Below are 21,106 nucleotides of genomic sequence, written 5' to 3' on the forward strand. Positions count from 1 at the left end.
TACTCATGCTTGAGTAACGCATTGATGTATGCATTTTTGATGTTGCTCAGTATCTGTCAGATGTCTGTCTATTGCCTGCATGCTGTTGGTAGTCAAAAATACCCTCAGTAAAGTTTAAGAGAATTTCAGTTTTCAGTGGAGTCACTTCACAGGCATATGTCAACTTCATACCTTTTTCCATCCTTGACAACAGTCAGAAACTGATGACAACCACCTTCTGGTATTTTATCCAGAAAGCTGAAAGGGAAGGGAGATAAATGGAGATGCTTCTGAAGCATCTCTACAGGCTTTCTAGGAAGATGACGAGTGCTGGAAGCTGTTATTCTCCAGTTAATAATTTGGGAGTTTTGATACAGCTGACTTGTGGCTTAATGAAACTGTTAACATGATGCTGGCAACAGCTAGAAAATGCTTCAATGCCTCATCAACGTATTTGCAGCAGTGTTTTACAGCTCCCCTTTTCAGATGTTGATTATATTGCCTTTTTTAGAGTTGTTTTTATTATATTCCATGATAATTTAGGATCATCATAATGTTTCTCTTTTCAGGTGCTGACTATGAAGGTATCAGTTCAGGCTGTGGCAGTCTGGGGGAAAACAGCTCCTTCTCACAGCATCACTGCTATTATGCTTACAGATGACCAGCAGACTATAGTTACAGGAAGTCAAGAAGGACAAATATGTCTCTGGGATCTTTCATCAGAATTGAAGGTTTGTGTCTGTCATGCTACATATGCCAGATAGGTAGCTTGGAGCTTCACCTTTTATTATAAACAGTGGGATTACCCAGGCTTGCTCTTAGATTAAATTTTCAAGATAGTGATATTTGTTGTAGGAAATTTGTGAAACACAGAGAGTTGAAGTGCCTAAGCAACCAGTTATTTGCAGACTTTGGAAAGTTTTTCACAGATTGTCATGACCTGTGGATTATAATTTGAGTTTGTGTGCTGTAATGACAGCAGGTAAATGTATACTTTGCAAGACAAGAATCACAATAATGTTGGTTTTATTTTGACTGTCTGTTAATCAGTTGCTGAGCATGGTCTGTCACTTAAGGAAAAACAAACAAAAATACCCCCAAAACCACAAAGCAAACAAACAAAACACACACAAAACATCCAACAGACATTTATAAAACCACAGCTCTCTACTAGGCTAACAATGGAAAAAATGTAGAAAGAGCGTAGGTAGGATGAAAAAAAAAAATATTTGGTATAATTAAGCTGCAGACCTCCTGGCATGTTATTGCTGTTGCTTTGGCTATCATAGAATCAGCTGTTTCATATTTCTTTTTTCTGAGCATGGAACAGAGTAAAGGGATTCCTGTATTTTTTTTTTATTCTCTGCTCCTAAAACTGTGATTCTATTTTTTAAAAATTTTTATTTGGCTGCCCCATTTGTGCTCAAATATAGCTTGAACCTTTTGTTTGCACTTCTGTAGGGATACCTTTTTCCATTCAGATCTTTGCATGCAGTGAAGTTAATCAAAGGGATTATTGAAATGCATTGTATGAAAGGCATGCTTAAGAGCTTTGCTATATCAATATCCTGCTTCATGCTGCCATTTTTGCTGCAGGCTGTAGAGTGGAGGCCAGAGATTTTCTGCACATTTCCTGGTTTATAATATTTGATGCTCCATAAATTCCTCAGAAGGTGCAATTTTTAGATTATAGTGAATACAAAGGCTGTACGTTATGCAAATTGCATAATCCATCCACATCTCTGTAAATTCCATAAATGTGATTGAAGAACCTGAAAATATAAAGCAAGCCAAATTGACTAGTAACATGTACAAGTGGTATTCTTTTGCTTTTAGATAACATTAATTTATGCATAAAACATTATGTTTAAGTTAAACCATTGTATTTTGCTCCTAGATTTCATCTAAAGAAATTCTCTTTGGCCATACTGCTTCTGTAACTTGCTTGGCAAAAGCAAGAGAATTTGAGAAACAGCCATGTGTAGTAAGTGCTACTGAAAATGGGTAGGTAACTGACTTCACTTACTACTTAAATCATGACATGTACGGCAGGTACAGGTGGGATTCTGCATTTGGCAGATTTTTAATCCACTTCTTCTGTGATATGAAAAGGATATCTTGTACACTATAGTCAAGCTAAGAGCTCATCTCTTGGACTACAGAAGGATTTGGCAGATTCAGATGCCCAGTTAGTAGTCAAGAGAATTAATTGTTCAGAGGATCAGCTAGGCCCCAATTAAAAGGGAGAATAATGGGCTATTGGACAGAATCAACAGGTTTAAAGGTGTTTTAATATCACAATGCTTTTTCCTGTTCCTTCCTGAGCTCAGTCTTGAGAATAGAATCTAATAGAAGCTAATGTACTCTGAACCAGGTTATGCTTGTTCAGTAAGTATGTACGGAAGCATAGAAAAGAGTCCCCTTGAGTGAAAGTTGTATGTACATTTCTCGTCATTACTGAAATCATACTTACTGATTTGGAATACATTCTTTTAAGAGGTTCCTCATCTTGCAGTTCTCCTATGTTTTTGTGACTTAGCACATCACTGATTTCTGCAGTTCTGCTTTTTTGCTCTCTGAATATTCAGTAATCTTCTCAACTGTGGTCTTGAAGCTGGTCTGCTCAGGATTTCAGTTGTTGAAAGTAGTATAGCTAGCTTCTTAATTCCTTAGGGGCTTTCCTTACACAATTTTGTCTTTCTGCTTAATAATACTGTCTTAATTTTGGGTTCATTTTTTCCAGTGAACAGGACAGTTCTGTTTAAACCTCTTTCCACAAAGTGTTCCTCTCGGTTGCCCTTCTTTGACCTACAGCTTCCAGCACCTTCTGGCTACTTCCTTCTCACTGAGGAGCTTGTTTATCCTTCTCACCTGCTAGGATCTCTGTCCAGTTTTCTCACTCAATCATGAGTATGCAAGAAAGGGATAATTTGAACAAACTGGTTCAGGCTTCTTAATCTCCGAAGATTAGATTACCACTTTAGACAGATGGTAAACAGTTCTGGTTGTTACACGCAGAAAGGGGGGTAAGAAGTCTCTACAGAACTAGTTTTGTATTGGCCTACCACGGTTTTATTCAAGGGTTCAGAGGTGAAGCTATTTTCCATCTTAATTCCAAAGTTCTGTTAGTACTATACTGTTTCCAGATCTGGGAAAAAAGTTACTCTATTTCCAAAAAAATGGGGTGGAAAGCATTAAGAAACAAATGATCTCCGGAGGTCCTTTCCGACCCCTATAATTCTGTAATTCTGTGGATAACAGAGTAAGCATTCTGTTGGTTATGATTTTTTGGACTTCCAACTCTGACACTGTGCTGCATGTGTATAGCCTTTGCTTCTCTCTCACCGGAAAAATAAAAATATTTTTAGATTGTCATAAAATGAGAAAGCGTATGGATTAAAATGCAGATCACCAAATAGTATTTCTGATACAATGAAGTATTTTCCCCCAGTGTGTTCTTTAAGGCCTGGTTCAAAAAATGTGTCAATACAGTTTCAGAAATCATAAAATGATTGTTTCAACTGTGGCAAAACATGTGCTGTTTAAATAATCGAAAGGCCTTCAGTTTGATGCTCACTTGCTGAACTATGACAACATACCTTAGCCTCGTTTGCACCACCTAGTTTGCCTGTTTCTGTTGTACTCTAGTCCTGTAGCATGTTGAGTAATATCTAAATGAGGAACACTGGCTAACACGTCTTTATCAAACATTAACGTTAAATGTAATTCAGTGTACCTCGAACGTTGTGCAGACCTTTAGGTTGTCAGAAGAGGCAGGTACCTGGCTCAGTAACAGATTTCAGGCATAAGCCTCGTGGTGGCACTGTTTCTTCTTAACAGAAGTTTCATTTTCTCTCGAGAGCTGAAGTCTGAAGTGGCAGAAGATGCATTCTGTTTTTCAAAATGTGTGGTTTAAATTCAGTGAAATAAATCATTTTCAGGAAGATGTAGTTCCAACGACAGATAGTTACAGTGATGTGTTGACGAGCTGTAATGGCAGTATACCTACAATTTGTTGTAGGCCAGCTTTGGCCTTAGAGTCAGGTTTGTTGTGAGGCAGTAGGGTACAATTATCCCCACCCCTCCTCCCCCTCACCCCCCCTCACCCCCCCCAAAAAAAAAAGCCAAACCAGATACTGTATGTCATCCCCTGCTAATGACCACGGTTTTTTACCCAGTATTCTGGAACAAAACCCCACATAGATGACCAGACTGCACTTAAGTATAGCACTAAAGAAAAACTTGGCTCAAAATTATTCCAGCCAATTGAGTGAAAATGACAGAGAATAATATGAAGTTATCTTTGGCAGGGAGATGTGTGTTTGGAATGTCACTAGTGGACAATGCATTGAGAACGCAAAGCTTCCTTATAGGCACACAGCAATCTATGTAAGTATAGCAACTTTTCATGGAATATCTCTCTTTATTACAAGAGGAGTTTCGTGGAATTAACCTGTTTTTCAGAAATGTATGTAACTCGTAGCATACTTATTAGGAGAAAATAACCTATTGCAATATAAGTAGTTTTATATGTTATTTTTCCTTTTTCAACTTCCTTCTAAGAAAAAAACGAGGCTTTGATGTTCCTTTGAACTCCTTAATCAAATGAAACTGATTCTTTTTAGGCTACAACTGTCTGGAATGCAGTCTCGATTAATTTATTGTAAAGTTTGGGCATCAAATAGCAAAATGAAACTGTCTTTCTCTTTACTATCCTCCTGTGTTAGAATTGCATGGGAACTTCAAGCTTAATGTTGGCTTTTGATGACATATTTAAGAAGTACAAGCAACCTAGCTGAACATTGTAAGACAGTCTGATGAACATCTTATTTTTGGACATTTGAAAGATTTTGACGTTGAACTGCTGACCTCCAAAAGATTGCTCTGCCCCTTTTCCAAAAACACCCTTTCATTCATCACAGAACTCAGTACAGATCATTTATTTTGGGAAACCAAATTGCTTTAAATATTGCTTCAGTTAATTTTAAGTGTCTGCTTTGAACTGTATCTAGTGCACTAAGCATCTAGATGTTAGATTGTGAGGGTGTGTTTGAAATACCTGTGTGTATATGATTGAGGAGCCCCCATGTATGGATTTGATTCAGAGAGATGGCTTGTTTTGTGGTATATTAGAAGAGTTCAGCGCTCCTAGGTTAATTAACAGCTGTTTTCTTCAAGGAAAGTCTAGGATTGAACAAAGCCTCCAAATGATCGAAATCTGAGACCTCTTGTGACTCAAACTGTGGCCAAATTCAGAATGCAAGTGTTGTAATTGTTGTAAAATTGTTCCAGAAGAAACAATTACTCATGGTGAATTCAAACACAGCTCTTAATGACAAAGGGAAAAGGAGAAAAATTTGGTATATTACCAAATAAAAGTTATAGAAGAATAACGTCTTTGAAATGTTTTTATATATATGCACACACACATATATATACACATTGCTTGTTCAGAAGTTACTCTGTAATTTTTATTTGTGTATATATTTAAAGTGTATATTCTGTTTACATAGATATGACTGTGCACACAAACCAATACTTCGATTATGTAACAGAGGTGTGGTGTGATGTACTTTGTGATAGTGCTTAATTAGATTTTAATAAAGTTGTGGAAGAATTCTGCAGAGAAGTGGGGGGATCTGTCCTAGCTGATTATCTGACAATCCATTTTGGGGTTTTTTTTTGAGATCACAGTCAATCTTTCATACCCTTCAAAGAGGAAAAAACAAATAGGAGATAGTTTTTATATTTAAATTACTTCTTCTCTATTAGTACAAGTGAGCTAGACCTAATTTTGGCTCAAAAATTATTTTTGTTCTGTAACTTGGGCAAGACAGCTAAAAAGAAAATGGGAGCATCTAACAGGAAGACATCTAATGGGAGAAAGAACAGATGTTGCTAGAAAGAAAAACTGTTCATAAAATGCAACCTTCAGATATTTATAATAAATTGATTTTTTTTTTGAGAAGGTTTATTGTGGGTTGTTCTGATGTGGTGGCAGATTTTTTTTCCCCATTGTTGTACGATAAATAATTACTTGTGGCATAAAACTGTTGCTTTACTTTTAGTTGTAGGCTTTAATTAAACTACTAGCTTATCTGGTCTAGTAGGTTTCTTTTGTTCAGCTTAGATGATTCAGCTATAAATGGCAGATGTCAAATAGTGCAAACTGAGTATTTGCCATTTGAAATGAAATTGAACATCAGGGTCAACTCTTAACCATTTGTGGATCTTGACTAAATAGGATTTTCTCAGCGGACTATAAAAACCTTCCAGTTCAAGCCTAATTAAAGTGTAACAATAATTACAAAATGTTCTTACTGCTGCATTTCTGCCTCTGGTTATGCATAATATCTGTGGTAATAATTATCTTATTCTCATATTTATGCTGCTTTTGCTTCCAGATTTCATTTAGTTAACCGATAGACCAAGAATTATTATCTAAGCAAAACCAAATGTACAGAGAACTTGTAAAAAACGAGGCACAACTTTGTGGATCCATCTGATGTTTTCCTGACTATATGATCCCTTTAAAGATAGTATTTACCTGTAAATTCCATTTGGGTTGGCTCTCTGTGTATTTATAGCAATTACATGTACAATAGATGTTACACAAAATGCAAGTGTCCTTGCACATATAAAACACCCAGCAAAAAAGAAGCCTTCACAGTTGCTCTGCACCATCATCTCTGTTCTATAGGCCTTTGCTGTCAGTTTTTTCTTTCATTACATGACTGAGAAAGGGTGAACCTTCTGAACATTAGGGCATTTAACACTGAAATAAAGAATATCTTGTGAAGGGAAAATTTTGTTATGAAAAAAATTTTTCATGCATTTTCACATGACTTTTTTTTTCATGTTTATGTACCTTTGAGTAGTTGGAGCTTTATCAGATGTTTGGAGACAGATGAAGCTTCTCAGAGAAATATTTCCCAAAATAGTGGTTTATAATGAAAATGAATGCCTTGATTGCTTCAAAAAATCCTAGTAACTAGGCAGGACAGATACTTTTTTTTCAGTACAAAGCACTTCTTACTAAGCTGTATGCCTGTATTAAATTCTTACAAATGTATACAAAATATGTGTCACTTGCAAAATTGTGTATGAGCTCACATATGCAGTAGGTGTTGATTATAATCGAAGTATGACATGCTTAACATGAAAAATAGGTGTACATATTGTGTAGCTCTGTATGCTGACTCTCTTCTTTCCACTTCTACAGTATTACCATTGTTCATTCCGAATGACAGGTGAAGGCTGGCTTCTTTGTTGTGGAGAATATCAAGATGTTCTTATTATTGATGCTAAGACTTTGGATGTTATTCATACTTTATCATCATCTCACTCTCCTGATTGGATAAATTGTATGTGTATTGTACACTCTGCAAGAATTCAAGGTATACATTATAGATTATTTATGTAGGCCACTTAAATGGTAAGAAAATATTTCTGTATAAATAGTATATTCCTGCTAGATTTAGTATCTAATTATGTTTTACAGTGTTTCTATGTACAGGATATTAACATTTCCTTGACAACACTGAAGGAGTTGTTGTGTTTAATATGTTTCTAAAGAGAAAAACAACAGCACCTACCGTGGTTGTAAGCAACTCATTTCTTGGCTATAAGTACAAATTAATTTCTTAATATCATGGAAGCTATGGGCATGAAACCACTGTTCTGTGATTTCTGTTGAAATAGACCTGATTGGACGAAATAATTCACTATTTGCTTGAGCTGCTTCTATTTTTGTATACCAATTAGCTCTTCGTGTAAAATTAATTTCGTCTTAACAGTGTCCTGCAGACTCCATGTTTTAGTTCTGTATAGTACATCAGTGTGTGCCACGGATCTCTTTTGGTGTTAGGCACTGCTTGAACTTGGTTTCAAGTTTACTATCTCCCTGTTAACTTTTCACAGAAGACTCGTTGGTTGCAGTGTCTGTAGCTGGAGTTCTGAAAGTGTGGGACCTATCTTCATCTTTGAATAGCATACAGGTCAGTTTGTATGAGGTGTAAAACAGTGACATGAATGTAATAATCTCAGGAAAAAGATATATTGAAGCAGAATCCAGATTATTTGAAGTCATATGTGTTAAACAGAATGATGAATCTCATCATAAAGTTCTGAGAACACAGTCTCATATCACTATTAAAAGTTAGTTGGACCTTTGGACACCTCTTGCCTTTAACTGCAGTGTGTTTCACCCAGGCTTCTTACCTTTCTGTATTCCATGATGTTGAGGCTGTAATGCTTTCCCTGCTGTCCTGAAAACATGACTCTCTTCTTTGAACCTTTCACTCTGCCCTTAAAGCTCTTCCAAATCAACCTTTGTATACTCCCTCTTCACCCTTGTTACTTTCTTCAAAATGGTCCTTTAGACTGTTTTCATCTGGCTGCCTTCCACAATGCTGCCTTCACTTGGAAAAGACTCTTGTCGAATGCCCTGTTTCTCCATCTTCAAACTCGCTTTTTCTGTGCAACTTCTGTGTTTAGTACTCTTGGCAGCTGTCACTTGATATGCACAGTGTTAGAACTGGAACACAGTGTTTTGCGTTTGAATTAAACTCTGAGAGCTAGCTTCATGAAGAAACATCAGTATAGCATCAAGTACTGTGAATCATCACCATAAGTGGCCAAATGTCAACTGTCTTCTCTGATTTTCTGCAGTACATCACTGCTTTGCTTGACAAACTGCAGAGCTTGCAGCAACACTACTTATTAATGAGTAGAGTCAGGCCATTCAGGAGAATCTGTCAAGTTTGATACCCTGCTGGTGTTTTTTTGATGGTTTTGGTTTATATGCAGTGTTTAGGGAGGTCTTTTCAACATTCCTGCAGCAAAAAAATAATGTCACCGTGGACATTCTGTAACAACTGTTTACAGACATCAGAGAAGCATGTACGGTGCCATCATTTTACAATCCGGGACTCACTTTGGTGAAGGGAGGAGTGCAGCCTTAGTAACGATCCAGTTAGTGGTATTTTAAAGAGCAGTGTGGTATTAAATATTGTTGGATTTAATTAGAATTAACTGGAGCTCCAAGGTGTAGTGAAAGAATGGTTTACAGTTTGATACTGGTTGAATTGGTTTCCATTTGATCCCTTGACCAGCATAGCCCTTCCTTTGCTGATAACTTTCAAAACAGACATTAAGTTTTCAGTGTTTTAATGAGTAACTTGTAAAAATTATTCCCCTAAAATAGTTTTGAGCCTGATGGCCTTGATCTGATATTTACAAAGGGTGAAAGTACCTTTTATTTTTTATGGTTTTTTTTTTAAGCCACCCATACATTCAGTAGTACAAAACTAAGAGAATTAATTGCTTTTCGATGACTTTTTAGAGGTGTTAAGGTCAAAAAAGACATGACAGCACCATATGTCCCAGACTGTCCTGGTTGCAACAAGGATGAGTGAGAAAGTAGAATATTCATCATCCATTCTGAAATGAATATTGTCAGTTTATAGGTTGTTGTAGCTACTTTTTGACTGAAGAGTACTTAACAGATATTCATTACAGCAGAAGCTATCTATGACATGCCTGTAGTCCTTCTCTGTATTCATTATCACTTCTTTAAGTGAGATTGAGGTCTGAGCCATACAGAATGCCTTCTGTTCACATAGGAAGACATTAGGGTTCAGACATACTATTTCACTTTTGATTAAGAATTACATGTTGCTTTGCATTTCCAAAGTGTACTTTAACAAAAGTATTTTCAGTGGTTTGTTTCTACCCTTAAAGTAGAAACTCAGATATCTAGAATAAATCTTACTGCTTTTTTCCCTCTGTTGTAAAGGAGAGACAAAGTGTGTGCGAGAAGGAATCGAAATCTCTGGACTGCATAAATTGTCAAGCAGTACGATTTTGCACTTACACGGAAAGGCTCCTTCTAGTTGTGTCTTCCACATGCTGGCAGGTACGTTATTGAGCATTGTAACTTTGAAAAGATAATGTGATTTTTACGTGCAGATACTTGGTTTTTTCTCCTCTTTTTTTTTAAAGAAAAAGTGCTTGTTAATTGTCAGATACAATAGTGTGCTGTATCCCTTCCTTGTTTATACTGACTGCCTAACTGAAATGAAGTCTATTTTTAATTAATGTATTTCTGCTTTAAAAGTCTAACATGAAATTGGGTGAATAGAAAGGGGATTATGTTAAGTATGAGTCAGTTCTAGAGCATTGGGTGTATTATAGTTCCCTCCACGGTGCATTTCAAAAGGAGACAAAGATGCACAAAAACTGCTTAAGTATGACAGAAGTAATCACATTTGGCAAGTCCTTGCTAACCAGGGGCCTTTGTTCCATCAGGGTCAGTAGCCTGGGTTCCAACTGAACTTCATTGTAAAAATTCTGTATTTCTTTTGCCCAGTGTTACATCATTTGTCTTACAATAATCCTGAGCTGTTAGAGTAACGTTTTGGATCAGGTAAAATACTGCTGCTTTGGGGTGAGGGGGATTTCACATACACCTGGGTCGACTTTGAATACTACAGGTGCAGGGTATCCTTGATTTTTCTTGGGCTATTTAAAATTCTCTACAAAAACATTTATAAAGAAATCCCACATATAGAACAGACAAGGTTTTAATGGAAAAATCTGTGTAACATGCATTGTTTTCTATTAATTTCTATTAGGTTTTTCCATAAGTTGTAAATTTCTTCTAATATTTCCATTATGCATTTGAATACTATTATTTTACTGCTTCATGAAGTGTTATAGATAAGTAATTTTGGATTTTCAGCTTCTGTGTTTCAATAAATAAATAAATACACACATTTAAAATAAAAGAGGATGCTTTTACCCCTTAATTAGAATGGTATGTGGTATGCGCAGTAGGAAGAATTCACATGCCAATTTGAAGTGGCTCTTTAACTCACCTCCATAGCAATGTAAACACAGAGCAAATTAGCTAATGAAGAGAAATTAACAGATAATTCTTTTAAATTTGTCATTCTGAAATCTGTTTCTTCATACTGCTGCAATAAATTACAAAATTGTGTGGCTGTGAATACTCTCTCCATGAGGAATGTGAACAAGCAGACAATATCTTAGGTTATTGTACTTGTGTCCTGTTTTGGCTTAAAACGGAAAGGCCATATGAAGCAAACAATTCATAATTTTTTACCAACTCTAGAAATGGAAGAGAGAAAAATTCTTATAAGCAAAGGGGATTGTATGGGTTTTTTTCAAATTTCAATTAAGAAAAATTCTGTGTTAAGATGTGTTGTGATTATGCCAGCAGATGTTTTTAAAGAATACAGACAGAAGCATTTATAGTGTCTATCTGTCTTGAATATTATATTTGTGCTAAAACCATTATCTACCTCTTTAAGAAATGAATAGTCCAGTAAATGTTAATTATGAATACAGGACAAAACAAGTAAATCCCATCCAAAATCGCTTAATCTAAGAGAAGGATCCAATGCTGTGTTGTTTTTTTTTTAATTGTTAGTGCCTTTATCTTTGAAATACAAGGCTCTGATTCTGGGTTTGCAGTAGTTTAGTAGTATGAAAACATCTTTGGTCTTAAAAGAGGTCGTCAAACTACAGTCAAGTTAACATTCAACTTATTGATTCATTACTCCAAACCAGCTTGAATTAAAATGAATGTACCAATTAGTTTGTTGTTTTGTTTTGTTTTGGTTTTATTCCCCTGAGCTTAGGTCTATGATTATTGTGATTTCTCCTTGCTTTGTACCGAGTTTTGTAAAAGTGGTCAGTGCTTTGCTGGTGGAGAAGTACTAGCAGCTTACAGACTTATCATCTGGACAGAAGATGGCCACAGTTACGTCTACCAGCTGCTAAACAGGTGGGCTCAGATGGGAAATTCACACAAAAAGTTCAGGTACAAGATGAACTTTGGAAGGTTTATTATGGAAAATCTCTGCATGTTGCAAATGATCAAAAACCAGAACAAAACCACTTTGGCACTCAAAGATTTACCCTGAGTTTGACAGCCCTAAGTCTTTGTTTGACACAGCAGGGGACATAGGAATAAGATTAGTCATGTAGAACTTGGGCAGCTGGTGCTATGATTTCAAAAAGTCGCTTGTAATTACTTATTCGGTAACTTTTAATTGAACTTGTGAATCTCAGATACTACTGCTCTGCTTTCTGAAAATATGACTTTCCAAAGCTTTTAATTCTTCTTTTCCATATTACACAGTGGACTTTCGAAAAGCGTGTATCCTGCTGATGGGAAGGTGCTGAGAGAAACTGTTTATCCTCATTTACTGTGCTTTACTACTGTGAAGGAAAATAAGGTAAATTCATAAATGTTTACCATAAGTTTCAAAAGTTCATTCATTATTTGATTACAATTACTTAAATGATTGCTAAAAAAGATGTTGAATTCATCAACAGATTTAATTGATGAGTAAGACTTATTCCTTACTTGAAAATTTTTTTACTTACAAACTTGGAGAAGCTCATAGCCTATTTTTGTCTTAAGTTTTGGCAATATTTACTTTTTCACTGGGAAAAAAATCTCCCCCCTTTCCCCCCCCTTTTTTTTTCATCTCTAGATTGGCTAATTGAAGTGTTTGGTTTTATTTTCCCTGAATTTTGGCAAACAAAGGAGGGCACTTTTTTTTTTTTTTTTAATTTAAAGGTAGTCTAAACTGGCTTCAGCAGCTTTTACTTTAAACCTAAAAAAGAAACAAAAACCACCAAAAAAATCACACCCAAAACCACACCCCCAAACAATAAAACCACCAACACACATGCAAAACATTGCTTAGCTCTTGTTTTACTTAAGCCAAAAGGTATGTTTGTGTGTAGCTACATAAATGTGTTGTTTGCCATGTGTATGAGGTTGAACCTGTGATGTTTTATCCAGAACACTGTTTTCTTGAGCCTGCAGAGGCACAATCGCATGCCTAAGTTTTGTACACTGTGAGGAGACTGACATTACTCACAATGCATAATCAGACATGTATGACTCTCTTCAGAACCATGGTCTCTGCCTGAGGAAGGTTAAGAAAGGAGGGATCTGAAAAAGTAGATGAATCCTTAGAGTTCTAACTGAGAAGTCAGGTTTAAAAGAGCACGTCACCCCAATTTCAAATTTAAAAGTTTCTACTTAGAGTAGCTCAAGTGGACTCAGTTATGCTGGAAAACTTGCATTTTGGCTCACTTCTTGACTAGTGCTTTGTGACCACTTTTTAAAATCAGGAAGTATTGGGGGAAGAAAAATGTATGGCAAGGGTGCTTACTTGGGCAAAAACTGAACTAAAACAAATCTAACGCTTTTTTCTGTGTAGCTGATCCCGATTTTGTTGCTAAATCGTACTGCTAATGCTGATTATGAAATGGGAATTGCTGGAAGATGCGGATTTAATTCTTGCCTGCAGTTGCGTTAGTTTAGGTATTTGTATAACAGCTCAAGCAGATCTTTAAGCAATTTCTGAAGATATGCAAGGGAGACATATTTGTACCTGACTAGAAACACTGTCAAATATATATGTATGTGAGATTCTTTATGTTCTCTTTTCTTTCTATTGATAACTATATGCACTTAGAAAGCCTTTTTGTTCCATATTTTTGGCAACCATGACAGATTTATTTTTCAGTTGAAGGGCAATAGTGTAAGCCATTCAGCTTTTCCCCCAAAAGCTGTGATCTAACATCAGATAGGATAACTGCTGAAAGATGCTAAAAGGTCAGATACAGTGAAGGAAAAGAAATAGCCAGAAGACATGGCTTAGCAAATAATAGGGTTACTGTCATGGTAGGAGGCTTGTATTTACTTCCACGGAAACACATGCAATTTTTAAGTAATGTCATCTGCCCTTTTCTTATGTTCCATTTTTAATATGTACTTTACTACCAGAAAAAAAAAATAGAGCAAATTTGTGAGACAACAGGACTGTCTGTTGATCTATTTTGGTCTCCATTCTTGGATTATAAGCAACTGTGCCATGATGTAGTTTGGTTTTATGTAGAATTTACCCCCAAAATTCAATGTTATAAATAAAATGCATCCAACATATGAGGATGTTACTAAAATGTCTTGAAGGAGCGAACAGTTGTGTGTATGTTATCTAAGTGAAGTTGATGTGTGGGTCAAAACAACTTGTGCTCAAGACCTTTCTATCCCCACTATCTACAGTACAGGGTGTGCTTTGGGGAGTTTTTTGCAAGCTCCTGCACACATCTCACAGTTTATTTTCATGCCAAAAAGACTGATTTGGTCCTTCAAGATAGGCCCACAACAAAACCTGAAGTGTGCACTTATAAACTACATGCCTGTTGTGGACATGTTAATGTAGACATATGTGGAGATCCCTAATTTTCTGGAATTTTGCAAGTGTTTTGAACAACATCTCACCTGATTTTGATACTTGAGAATGAAGTTATGTACTAACTAAACAAGGTGTTCCTGGCAAGTCACCAGTAGATTATCACATAATTTGATTGTTAGTGATGTGGTGATGTAGAATTATTTATAGTGTTATTCCTGCAGGCGTAGAAAACCTATAGACCTCTTGTCTTCATGGAAGAATAGAAAAATTGTGTTTGTGTGAAATAAATGCACTGCAATAAGTTTTAGTGTTGACTAAATGAAACTAGGTAAATGTCAATAATTCTGTTTATACCTCTCTAATATGTAACTTTTTCCAGCTGATGGAATGGTGGTGTTATAGACTGTAACTTATCTACATAAAAGCTCTCTTACTTTTCATGACTTGTAGTAATTTAAGCTATCACGATTAAAGCTTTACTGAATTTATTTTGCTGTGAAGATTAGTGATGTTTCACAGCATTTTTTTCTGCCTGGTCTTGGTGCTTATTCTGGCTGCTTTTTTTTTTTAATAGTAGTGATACTGTTGATAAGCTCTGTTTAGAGACTAAACCTAGAGGGTCCTCCCATTCTGCTTTTCCATGTGGGATGTAGGCTTAGCCAAGGGCACTAGCAAAGCAGAGGTGGTCTTAGAGAGGCTTGCATCAAGCAGGGTAGACCTGGTCTGAGCAGAGCTTAGTGACTTGTGAGGGTTCAGTTGTTATTTGTTTTAGATTCCCACAGCTTTTGACATTAAAACCCAAAAAAACCCACCCAAAAAACCCACCACCAACCAACAACTTTTCATTTGTAATTATTATTATATATCAGCTTTTAAATATCAGAATATTGATTAACTGTTATTTTTGGCAGAGTTTTCCTTTTGTCATGGGCTTCATGAACGAAAGAAAGGAGCCTTTCTATAAAGTTCTTTTTTCTGGTGAAGCGTCAGGAAGGATCACTTTGTGGCATGTTCCTGATGTCCCTGTGTCAACATTTGATGGTTCACCAAAAGGTTTGGCAATTCTGTGTCCTTTGATATTGTCTTAAAGTCAATTTGCATGAAAATATTTTCACATTAGAAAGTGATTCTTGCTCAGTCATTGTGTGATGCTTGTCTGGAACCAGACACAAAGATGAGTGTTTAGAAATTCTTCATGGAACTAAAAATATAAATATTCCTCTTTCTTTACCATCTGTCCTTAAATGCTGCTCTGCCAAATGTCATGATAATTTACTTAATCCTGCTTATGTTTGTTCATAGGGAGGTATAAAAGGAAGGATTCAGATCAGGTGTCAGAGTAGCAACTGCTGATTTTTCATCCCTAGGCTACAGAAGAGATAAGCTAGGATATGTGACAAAGGGATGAAATGTATATGTATTTTTCTTTGCGTTTTTATTGTTTTGAATAAAAAAAAAAGTTCCTAACTCTTTCTCCCCATCCTCTAGAGATCCCAATTACAGCAATGTGGACTCTTCAGGATAATTTTGATAAACAGCATTCAATGTCAGAGGACATTATTGATCATTTTTGTGCATCTGAAGATAGAAGTGCAGTTGTCAGTTCCTCTGTATACATACCCAGTCTCAATAAACTCGTATGTGGATGTGAAAGTGGCAAAATTTTAGTAACACTAGGCTTAAAAGCTGCAAGAGCAAGACTTTTAGAAAACATACCTTTGCTGAAAGGTAAGTTTTAACAATTTTGTTCGAATTCCTCTCAATCAAGCACAGAAGACTGCATACTTCTGTCATCCCCTCCAGTGATCCCTGTAAAAATTCTCTGAAAAATCTGGGTAATGGTCAGGCGTTGAGTAAGGGAAAATTCAAAATTATGATGCTCTTTCTCTCTTTGTAGCTTATCTGTCTGATCACAGCTCAGTACTAACAAGGTGCTTTGCACTGTTAGGAGTCCTGGAATGGCTCTGGGGATGGAGTCACCTGGAAGTGACATATGTGGGATGTCATGATATGGGCAGTAGTAGTCTTCCTCTGAAAGATCCTTCCACTGAAGGAAGTAAAAGTGTACATCTCAGCAGATGAAACTCAGAGTGCAGACCTTTGTCCTCCTTTTAAAGAACATGTCCACAGTTCTTTGATTCCATGTAAAGGATTGCTGTATTTGACCTTTTGAATCTCCAGGCTTTTAAAACACATGTGCTGTGAAATACGGAAGACCTATTTTTAAGAAACCAGAAATAATTTATGTACTATCTTGTTTCAGACAATCTACCTTACAAAGTTCTGAACGGTCATAGTAGCAGAGTCACTTGTTTACTTTACCCACATGATAAATCAGTAAGATTTGATCCAAGCTGGCTGTTATCAGGTGGCCAGGATTCTGTTGTGATCTGCTGGAATATATTTACTGGAGACATCTTATACCAATTTAGTCTGCAGTCTGGTCCAGTGACACAGCTCTTACGATCTCCAGAAAACTACAGAGTAAGTAAAAGCATAATAAATCATGTCTCAAAACCCCCATCTCTACATACATGTGTGTTTGCATCTACATATGAGAGAAAAAAAACTGGCAATACATTTATCCTGTGGCACTTTACCCTTAATTTACATTCACTTAATTATCTTGTTTGAAGTTTGCTATTAAGTGAGGTGGCAGTCAGTCTATTCTCCAAAGTAACAAGCCATAGCACAAAAGGAAGACGTGGCAGAATCAGATCCATACAGAGTGAAATGAAATTGTACTCGGGCTGCTGTTAGAAATGCATTCCCCTTGGCTTTTGTGTTCTAAGACCTGACATAATTTTATGTCACATGAATGGTTTAAAGTCATTTTTACTACTGTCTCTTCTAGGGGAACTGCAACTGTGTATTTGGTTAACTAATCACTGCTGTGATAGGCTAAGTATTGTGAATAAACAGAATTTCAAAAGTTATTTATTATAAATGGAAAAAAAAATACAGTAGATTGTATGTTTTCCTGGTAGGAGATTGGTTGTACATCTAGGCTGTTAAAAATGAATTGGAAATGTAGGCTGAAATGAAACATGATTTTCTAAAATGAGTATGTTCTGAGAAAGAAATCACAGAACACATCCAGTTGGAAGAGACCTCAAAGATCAACCAATCCAACCCTTGACCCAGCACTGAAGGGTCAACACTAAACCATGTCCCTGTGCACTAGCATGTGCTTGAACATCTCCAGGGACGGTGATTCCACCACTGTGCTGAGCAGACCATTCCAGCATTTGATAACCCTTTCAGTAAGAAGTATTTGCTAACATCCAGCCTGAGACCCCCCCTGGTGCAGCTTGTAACCATTTCCTCTAGACCTATTGCTTGACACCAAGGCGAAGAGGCTGGCCCCTTCGCTGGACAACTTTTACCAGGCTTGTTAAAATGTCGGGACTGTGGTTACAACCGTTAAAATTGAACTTCTTTCTGTTTTGCAGTTAAAGGACCACAGCATAGTGTGCTGTGTGTGCAGTGATCACTCAGTAGCAATTCTACACCTTCAGAGGAGAGTGTGTCTCTTAAATGCCAGAAAGCATCTTTTTCCTGTGAAGAAGATAAAATTTGACCCTCTTGAAAATCTGCTGATTGTTGGATGTGAAGATGAATCAGTTTATATTTGGGAAATTGAAACAGGTAATAAGATAGGGATTTCTGGCTCCCCCCGCCCCATTTTCCTTAAGTTTTGTTTGTCTATCTTGGTCTTATCCAAACCTTTCTCTTGTACAAGGCAAAAGCAGAATTACCAGCACATCAAATACATTAGAGATTTTAAATATTTATATGAACAAGTAAGAAACAAAAATTCATATAGCTCAAGGTATGTCACTAATAAAATACAATAGCTTAAGTCACATCAGACAGATGATTAGCTGATATTGCAGTGAATTTGAGTAGAGTATTTCAGGAAGCTATAAATGAAATGTATGTTAAGTCTCAGAATGCAATTTTCAGTACTGGCATTCCAAGTTAGCAGATGAAGTTTTGCTTTCTTCATCAAAATCGTAATCTAAGAAACCTTTCGTGTTAATTGATAATCATAGTGGAGGATAATTGTGAAGCTTGCAGTTGTGTGGTCGAGAAAGCTAATATGTGTTTTGGGATAAATTGTAGGTTTCCAGGTGCTTTTAAGAGCATACTGCTGATTCACAATGGTAATAAATGTAGTTATTTAAACTTTGAGAGACAAAGCTATTGGAAGCTGTACTGGTATTGGCACTACAATACAGTGTTTCCATGTGATTCAGAGCTATCTGTCCTGGGAGGAGGGAAGTGCATAATGAGTTTACAACTGCTGAAGTGCACAGCATATTAATACTATATCAAAACAGTTTTACTAATGTAACACAGAGATAACAATTTATAAGTTACTACAACCCACTGTCTAGGCAGTCTGCTTTGGACAAAAGCATCCCTTGTTTTAAAGGATGAAATATCTGTGTTTAATGAAGGACTTGGAGAAAGGAGTAGAGTGTAACTACAAGCCTGTTGTGTGTTGTAAGCTATTTAATATCATTAAGATGGCATAGGAAATGCATCCTGGTCCTTATGTTTTCCCCAAATGTACTAAATTGCTGCTTTTAATAAAAATATTTACATTAAAATTAAATGTAACTAACAGCCATAGCCAGTTTTTTCCCCAACAGCTACTCAGAAACATCAAGTTCTCTTATAAAGTTCTCATTTTTTTCATTGTTTTCTGAGATTAAAAAATTCTTTTAGTAGTTTTGTTGAAAAACATCAATTAAAATTGAGAAGGAGAATGTTAGATTGCGTATACTGTTGTACTTATTTTTCTTGGCTGTCTTGTTGTTGCTGATGGCTTTCCTTAGACTTTTAGCTTTAGTTGCACCCTTGGGAAAATTTTCAGAAGTAAATACCAAATCTTCAATTTATTACCCTGCTTTTGTTCATTTCCAGCAGAAATTTGAATTCTGTTTTCTGGTAAATATGTAATGTTCTTCTTATGTATGTTCTGCTATTGATGTAGATGCAGTGTATTACAGTTTTCAGTACATTTTCTCCAGTCAGGAGGGAGCATGTATTTTAATCTTCTGCTCAATTCTCTTTCTGGAAGATTTGTGCAACTAAGTAGGGGGATTATGTTTTGCTCTTAAGACAAACGTGTCATCATATGTTTTTCTTTCTTCTTTTTTTTTTTTTCTTTTTTTTAATAAGATAAGTGTAAATTCCCAGCCTCTTCCTTTTTTCAGCCATTCAGTTTTCTTATTTCTTCATATTTTTGGGGCTGAATAAATGATTGCTAAATAATAATTCATTCTGTAATATTTAAACTTTTGTCTGTTAATTTGAAATCATCTGTGTAGGCCTGAAAAAAAGCAGTTCCATGTGTGGTGTTAGAGAATGCACTGCTCAGAAAGGGGCCTTGCAGTTTTCAATGGCACTTAATACAGTGAACGCATCTGAATTAAGTTGACAATGAGTATACTTTTACTTTTGTACAAGTACTTTGGTACAATGAGGTTCTTCCTTAGTGTAATAATGAAAAATAGATAAATACACCCCCATGCCTCCAAACCCTCCTCTCCCCTCCCCCAAAATGCAAATTGCTACAGTCAGCAATATAAGAGCTAATAGTTTCTATCACCAAACAATGCTCCCCAAAGCATTCCAGAAGTTAAGGGTATGGAGTAAGAATTACATCTTGGATGCAAATTTTTATTTAATAGAGGTAGACAACTTCATCCTACAATACAGGGTTTCTTGGTAAGTCAGATTGAATAGCATAGGACTGTAATGATACTATACCGACAAAAATATGATAACACATAATAACTGTCCTCCAGCTGTAAAAATGTTGTCTATTTCAGGATTAAAGAGGAAGTGAAACTGATGCTGCTGCTCATGTGTGCTATGTATTCAGAAAGGGTGCAGTGGGTTGAAGGTGTATTTTTTTTTAATTGCCATTTCTGCATCTTTTATTGCTAGTATCAAGCAAGAATGAGAGCTAAAGTGACCATCTCTTGAAATGCAAGAAAGGATGAAGTTATTTGCATAAGAAATTAACAGGCTAATTTTCTTTTGTTCTTGTTACACACTGATAGCAGGATGCCCTCTGAGGTGAATACCTGGAAAAGCTTACTAAGGTTTAGTGAAGTTGGTTTAACATTAAATTACATCTGTATTGCAGGAAAACATGAGAGGTCACGGCATTGATCCTTGAAATTGGCCTGACCTAGATCAAGAGCTATGTAGATACTTCAGTGCCACTCAGGCTAAGCCTTGTTCAGGTGTATGGGAAAGATGTGTACAGACAGACGTCTACAGGAACATGGTAGCCTTTCATTACAATTTTTGTTTGCCAACGAAGAGGCAACCATGCATAGTACCACTTGTATATACCTGTGAGCCTGGTCCCTGACTCGCAGAGGATAAAACCCGAGCGGTAGCCTCATGCTTGGTTTCCCTTACAGAAACAGACATAAAGTTTTTATTGTTTCTGCAGAAAGAAACTGTTTTTCTTCCAGTTATGCAATTAGCTTCACAACTGGAGGCTTTGCCTTTGAAGTGAAAGTTGGTGTAAGACCTGCTTTTGTCTGACTCATATATCTCTGTTTACAGTTAAAAAATCTGAACAGTGTTACTGTACTAGAGTTAATGGATAACTGGGAAAACAGCCAGTCTGTTTATAATTTCAGGCTGTGATTAAGGAATTTCCATGAATATTTCAATATTTATTTTGTAGAGTCAGCAATAACTGTCTTGAATTTGACAGGTGACTTCAGTAAAGTTTAGAAGCATGTAATACCTTTGAATGTCTTTCAGTCATACCAGTTTAGCTCCAAAATGGTCATTCCACAAGGAAATTTAGAGGATGACCTCTTGAGCAGATGAAAGACATAATTATGCAT

At 36.3% G+C, this 21,106-nt stretch overlaps 1 protein-coding gene across 1 annotated transcript in view; it reads left to right on the forward strand.

Annotated features, from left to right (window-relative positions):
* The first annotated feature begins 557 nt into the window (after positions 1–557).
* WDR72 (WD repeat domain 72) overlaps positions 558–21,106 on the forward strand; it is a 96,542-nt gene continuing 75,993 nt past the window's right edge. The window contains exons 1-12 of the mRNA XM_054388007.1: positions 558–710; positions 1,877–1,983; positions 4,290–4,368; positions 7,202–7,376; positions 7,900–7,976; positions 9,776–9,895; positions 11,643–11,788; positions 12,146–12,242; positions 15,134–15,275; positions 15,711–15,950; positions 16,486–16,706; positions 17,675–17,870. Of these exons, the coding sequence (XP_054243982.1) occupies positions 558–710; positions 1,877–1,983; positions 4,290–4,368; positions 7,202–7,376; positions 7,900–7,976; positions 9,776–9,895; positions 11,643–11,788; positions 12,146–12,242; positions 15,134–15,275; positions 15,711–15,950; positions 16,486–16,706; positions 17,675–17,870 (1,753 nt within the window). The remainder of the gene's footprint in view (positions 711–1,876; positions 1,984–4,289; positions 4,369–7,201; positions 7,377–7,899; positions 7,977–9,775; positions 9,896–11,642; positions 11,789–12,145; positions 12,243–15,133; positions 15,276–15,710; positions 15,951–16,485; positions 16,707–17,674; positions 17,871–21,106) is intronic.

The sequence above is a fragment of the Indicator indicator genome, chromosome 16 (assembly GCF_027791375.1).
Source record: "Indicator indicator isolate 239-I01 chromosome 16, UM_Iind_1.1, whole genome shotgun sequence".
NCBI lineage: Eukaryota > Metazoa > Chordata > Aves > Piciformes > Indicatoridae > Indicator > Indicator indicator.